Source organism: Anopheles aquasalis, chromosome X (assembly GCF_943734665.1).
Source record: "Anopheles aquasalis chromosome X, idAnoAquaMG_Q_19, whole genome shotgun sequence".
Classification (NCBI taxonomy): Eukaryota; Metazoa; Arthropoda; class Insecta; order Diptera; family Culicidae; genus Anopheles; species Anopheles aquasalis.
The window spans coordinates 3058958-3065256 of NC_064876.1; the positions used below are offsets into that span (position 1 = coordinate 3058958).

The 6299-nt window shown below is 46.1% G+C and overlaps 1 protein-coding gene across 1 annotated transcript; it reads right to left on the minus strand.

The window, feature by feature from the left end:
• Positions 1-2323: 2323 nt before the first annotated feature.
• On the minus strand, positions 2324-5517 carry LOC126574563 (uncharacterized). Its single transcript, XM_050234871.1, has 3 exons — positions 5403-5517; positions 4676-5320; positions 2324-2761 (listed from the first exon to the last, which is right to left on the minus strand). Exons 1-3 carry the CDS (start codon positions 5457-5459, stop codon positions 2324-2326), a joined length of 1140 nt encoding a protein of 379 aa, XP_050090828.1. The 5' UTR covers positions 5460-5517.
• Positions 5518-6299: the final 782 nt, after the last annotated feature.

Consider the following 6299-nt stretch of genomic DNA (forward strand, 5'->3'; position numbering starts at 1 on the left):
TTGCTCAAAATGTTTGTTGCTTATCTTATAGAAAAAGAAAAAAGAACATGGAATCAATCACGCGCTTCTCTCGGTTACAGTTTTTTTTTATTATCGAGACAATTTGGTAATGCACAAAAGTGATGGAAAACATTAAGTGGCTGAATTGAACTGCAGGGGTGAGGCGAAACAAAAACTGCAACACCGTTAAAACACCATATCTTTTTCATTTTTGTTTGGATTTTATTGAGTAAACGCGATTCATTTCAAAAGTAACACACCGAGTAAAAAACCTAAACTGGTTCTGAAAGTTTATGAAATTTCTGACAGTTTTATCTCAATAAAATCCAAATAAAAATTGGAAAAAGATTATCTGGGTTGCAAAGTTTACTCTGGGTTGCAGTTTTTGTTTTCCCGCACCCTGTATGTTCCGTCGAATGCTCTCGGTGTTTCCGACAACCCTTTACAGAAACACGACACCTGGCCTGATGTTGAAAACAAATTCTTGCCGTTTACGGGTTACTCACTGGCTACAAACGATCCAAATCTTGAGAGTGTACCAGGTGTATGCAAATGAAACCGACTTTTTCGTTATAATGTTATATCTACGCCAAAAGAAGCTGTAAAGCCAGTCTTAAAGTTTTATTTTGTTCATTAGGCATCCATTCAACATTATCGGTGTGCAATTTTTCTACTTTAACACTATAACAAATATTTTCATTACGATTAAAATGGCAAGTTCCGTTCCCAAAAAACTGCAACCCGCGGACATCGTTCGTTTTTTGCTTCCATTTCCAAAAATCAGCGCCCGAATCGCATCAAACTTTTATTGAAGGTTACGGTGGGCATGCTCTCACTGAAACACAGTGCGAATTGTGGTTTAGCAAATTTTAAAAGCAGTGATTTAAATGAGAGAACCACCAACCATCGAAAAAAAAGTGTTACAAGTCATCAAATTGCAGGCCTTATTAGCCAAAAAGGGTTACTAATGGTCGTTACGAGCAACAATTGTTCCACTTCGACCAAGACTTGTGAAACAAATCAATCAAAATATCAAAAACGACTCGATGCTCGATGAAAATGCTCCCCGATCGCGCACGGAATATCGGCCAAGGACACGCGACAATCGGTCCCAATGGCCACTTGCGGCTAACCTCACCAGACTTGACTCTGTCAGATGAACATTCATTTGCATCGCTTGGGGGTACAGGTAATGTGGCCGAGCAGCGCTTCCTTTTTAACGAAAAATGGAAAAAAACAGTACAGATTAGCGGTTTTTTTTTACAAAGGTATCCAAAAATTGCCCAATTTCTAGTTAAAATGTGTAGCTAATGATTGCAATTTACTTTGGAGAATAAATGATTCTCCATTTGCCAAGAATAAACGTTTTTTTTTCGCAATTAAAAACGGTCGGTTCGGTATGCAATACACCTGGTAAAGTGTTGCGCTGTACAAAAATAAAGGGATTTACAACGTTCATCTATGGTTTAGTCAACGATATCGAACCGTTTCAAGAAGCCTGATCAGCACGATCTTTTGACACAATATTGGTAGCATCTGCAATCCTCGTCATCAAATGGCTCGATTTCGCTTCGACGGCAAATATCTGAATGATTCGGTGTGGTACTGAACGAGATATCGATCATTAGAGCCTCCGATATAAAACATAAAGGGATTACTTTCTGCCCCAAACCCCAATATTAGGTTTAGGTATTGCGTTCAGCAATTATTGTTTTTATTTGTTTAATAAAACAACAATCATATGTGTCATGTGTGTATTAAAAGAGAGAGAGAGAGAGAGAGAGAGAGAGAGAGAGAGAAAGAAAAAGAAAGCGTGTGATAGCGATTGCGTGTTTGTCTGTTTTGTCATCAGCGGTGCATGGAAGATGGTTCGACAGACGTGACGCACGGTCGCCCGATGTTCGGTGATGACGCTGGTGGTCACGTGTGTGCTGTGCTTGTGCGAGAAAAGAGGGGGGAGGGGGGGAGGGGATTAGGTATTTCCGCGTACAATCCGCTGATATCCGCCACACGCTTTGTCTTCCTAATCCTCACTCGGCCACGGTTAAGCCTCGGTCACCACAAGAAAACGTGCGCAGGTGAGAGGATGCGTTGCGTCCAACCGACCGACCGACCGACCGCCAGGCGTTATCTGCAGCCGAAGGCCGCCCGGCAGCCATCCAAGCGGTCTTACCACACATCCGGACGAGCGACTGGCCGGGTGGCTGCTTGGGTGGCGGAAGATAAGACACGACGACGCGCTGAACGCCCGCGTTATCTCCGCCTGCCTGCTTGTGTGTGTTGGTGCGGCCTCCGTCCACCAACAAGCCACCGGAACCGATTACTACTGCCGCTGGACGCTATCGAGCAGCATCCGGTTGGTGAGCACGAGCCGATAGAATGCCGGTGACGCCTGGTTTTGGCGCTGGCGCTGCCCCTGGTTCGCGTGCTGCGCGAACAGACCCTGCTCGACGAGATAGCGGGGCCGCTGGATGTCGGTGCGGTGCTGCAGATGCTCGATCAGGTAGCGCACCGAACGCAGATGGCGGATGTCCTTGAACAGTGCCTTCAGCGTGCGCAGATCGTCCGGGAAGTCGGGCAGGATGGTGTCACCGTCCGGATCCCGGTGGTCCGCCCCGGTTCCGGCACCGGCACCGGCACCGGCACCGGTTCGTAGCTCCCGGGGTAGCGTCCGCCCGAACGCAACGTGATGCTCGCGGGCACGCCGTGCCGCCCGCTGATCCGCACGCATCACCTGCGTGATCCGGCGCTGCAGTGCCATCTAAAAACACAAAACGGGAAAAGGGAGAGTGAGAGATGCCTTTTGGGAATGACGGCCGCACAGAGGGGCCATTTGTGGCCCAAACGAGCCTGGCCAAAACTGTTATTCGTTATTGAAATATGATTCAATAACGCATTGAATTGATATTCGATTTAAAACCGTAAAAAACGAATGTTTTCTAGCAATTCCAGTATAAATGAGCAAGAAAACGATTTTTTTTCGGTAGTCATGCATCTGCATGTCTCTTATTTCTCTAATATTTGTAATTTCTCTTGCGGATCGCCCATTTATAGCGTTTTATCCTAACCCACAAAATATTAAATTCACTCTAGATTGCACTGATTAATCATTAGCAAACGTTTGAAATCATCCAGTTGATATCGGAAGCGATCCATTTTCGCCTGGAAATTAGCTTGGAATCTCAGAATTTCCTTCCTTTTGTCTACATGGTCCGTCGCAAAGTAAACAGGACTTTTTTCATAAGATCATTTCCGGTGCAGCTACATTAATGTGCAAAATGTTTGTTTGAAAGGTGCATCTTTTAGGCACTTTCAGTCCAAATTTCATGGCATTTGGTCCACTGGAAGCAAAGTTAAAGGGGCATAATGTGTCTTTGGGTGGCCGGGACAAGCCTTCTGAACGGCTAAAAATCCACCATCACAAGTACAGGTATTAAACTTGATAAAATGTTTACCGAATTGATGCAATAAGTTTGTGGTGATGATTCAGTGCAGAGGTGCGCAGTGCATCTTATTCGTCGGATTCTGCAAGAACATCGCGACGAAGGTAGTTGGCGCTTGTTGCGTCCATAATGCGCCGTGACATCGATCCACGCTGAACACTGTTTTTTTTTTCTAACAAAAACTATATTTTATCGAACAATCCAGCCCCGTCATCACTTGATCTGGTAGCCTGGGGCTTTTAAGTATACGGTAAACTGCAATTGCGGATGAAAGGAAAACGCTATGTTGACATTTTCAGGCCCGTTCAGAAGGCTTGTACCGACCACCCTACAAACAAACTGTCACTCTAGGCGCCATAACTTAACTTCCGGTGAACCAAATGCCATGAAATTTGGACTGAAAGTGCCTAAAAGATGCCCCTTTTAAACAAAATTTCGCACATTAATTTAGCTGCACCGGAAATGATCTTATGAAAAAAAAAGTCCTGTTTACTTTGCGACAGACCGTGTACTTCTGAAGGTCACTCCAAAATGTGTGTGCTAATTTCTTCTCATCATATTAAAGTATGTCGTCTCCAAAACCTTTTTGGAGCTTTGTTTTTGAAGTATCTGCGCACAAATATTGCCAAAAAATAACTTGAGAATAAAAGCAAAAATACAGCAAGTAGGCGAAAATTTCTAAAAAAAACCCCATATTTCACAGAAACCTCCAAACATCGGTAAAGCGGAACCAGGCGGCTGGTTCTATATTCTAGAGACCTTACCCTGTTCAAATGCTATTCTGCATTTTTTGCGCGGGCATTGCCGGGCTTTTGAGAAAATGTTGAAGTTGAAATTTGCACTTTTTTTCATTTGTTTTTGCGAAGGATCATTTTTGATAATAAAAAAACTGTGATTATTTTTAAACTTCGAACCACAAAGAGCACTGCAAAATATTCTACCTAGCTTCGTAGTTGTTCGTGCATACCAAGAACAGGCTGTTATCTTATATACTATAACTTCTTTTTTTTAACAACAATGGCGCGGCGCACCTATTTCATTTATAGGTATTTATATCCTTCCACTTCACAGCTAATAATAAGAACGTAGCAGAGATGTGTAATCTCATTGTATGAGTTCTCTATGAGAGTGCCATTATCTGTAGAGTATTTTTTAAATTTTCTGCAAGGCAAAATGAAAACCCACAAAAAAGAAAAAAAATATATATATATTCGCCCCGTTCGTGACCGTACGTGATCGAGCTGCCAGTGACGGGCGGCCTCGGTCGGGATGGCGCGCACCTCGCGCGTCTCCACCCGTATCGCGCGCGCTATCTCCTCCTCGATCTCGATCGAGAACAGCTGCTTGATGATGTCCTTGGTGATGTTGGACTTTTCCGCACCGAGCCCGTTCAGCCACTCGGAGAAGTCCTGCGCACCGAGATCGATCAGTTCCTCGATCTGCTGGAACAGTGGCTTATCGAGGAGCTTCCGGTCGGTGCAGTAGTACTTGGTTTGCCACCGGATGCGCTCGTTGCTGGTACGGCGCAGGAACTGTTCCATCCAGTTGCTACCGACCGTGGTGGTGGTCCGGTCGGGGTCGGCAGCGTTTCGCACGAGCGTGCGCGGTTCCACCGTCGGTTCGATTGCCGTCCCCCCCCACAACCCATCCCCTTCCTCCTCCTCCTCCTCCTCCTCTTCTTCGTCGTCGTCACCGGGCTCGTCTTTCGCGTTGTTCTGACCACCGCTGGACGGATCCACCGGGAAATCGATCTCATCGTACGGTGGCAGCTCAATCAGGCGCTTCACACGCTCGTACAATCCACGCCCTGGAACGTTGTGCAGCATGTCCAGTGTTGTCGTCGCACGCTGGTCCCGTTGTTCCACCCCGCCAGCCCCCTGTCCCGGTTGATGGGAAGCGGAATCGGTGTTGGTGATGGTTTTTAGCGCTTTGGCGGCTGTGGTGCGTCCCTTTCCTTACCACTTTTGGTGCCGAACGGGGGCTACGACGATGAGGAGGAGGTTGGTTCGCTTTCATCGCTACGATCGCTGACCACTGACCACTGACCAACTGGACCGTCACTGTGTTTGAAACCTTTTTGTCCTCGATCCAACAGAAGAAAGAAAACCAAAAAAAAAAAAAACAAACTAAACCAAACAAACTACTCCACTGTTCGCACGTTGCCAACGGATACGTCGTACGCTCGTTGCGGAAAAGCGTATTTCCTCGGTGTCGGGCGTGCTTCGGAAAAGCCCCGCCTAACTGTGTGTGCGCGCGTAGCGGAAACCACCGTGCTGGTGTTTTCCCCTGGCGTGGCAGGAAAATAAGCTTGCTTTGTAATCGCGCCGCGCGTGCTTCGGAAAAGCTGGAAAAGCGCGCCTCGCTCGGCAACGCACGCTTTTCAATGGTTTGCAAAGCCCACCGTCCAGGTTGCGCTTGGTGTCACGGATTTTAGGTTGCGCGGTTTTTGTATTTTTATGTTTTGAATTTTGATTTAGTTTGAGAGTTTGAGCTGTTTATTATTTCTTCAAACCAATTTCATTCCTTCGAAAGTGATCCCCCCCTCCCCCCCCCCTCGATGCGATACACTTGCGGTAACGGGGTTTCCAGCTTTGGAAACACGTGGAAAAATCGACTTAAGAATGGACGCTCAGTTCCTTCTTCGCATGAAATGACATGAATCTGTTCGAATCGTTTGAAAACGGTGCCCCCGGAGTGGTTTTTTGCGCCAATTCAATAACCAGAAGTAACATGGTGTTAAATCAAGTGAAAGTGTTGGTTTTGGAACGATATGAATGAAGTTTTTGGCGAAAAAGTCACGGAAAACCAACGCTAGTCGCTGTTACCAAACAGTACCAGACGAGTTCAGACGCGTTT

Bases quoted from the DNA above. Each gene is read 5' to 3' on its own strand.
- LOC126574563 (XM_050234871.1), bottom strand. From the start codon at position 5,459: ATGAAAGCGAACCAACCTCCTCCTCATCGTCGTAGCCCCCGTTCGGCA. The intron at 5,321-5,402 runs GTAAGGAAAGGG...CAACCGGGACAG, and splicing joins CCCGTTCGGCACCAAAAGTG to GGGGCTGGCGGGGTGGAACA. The intron at 2,762-4,675 runs GTACGGTCACGA...TTGTGTTTTTAG, and splicing joins GTCACTGGCAGCTCGATCAC to ATGGCACTGCAGCGCCGGAT.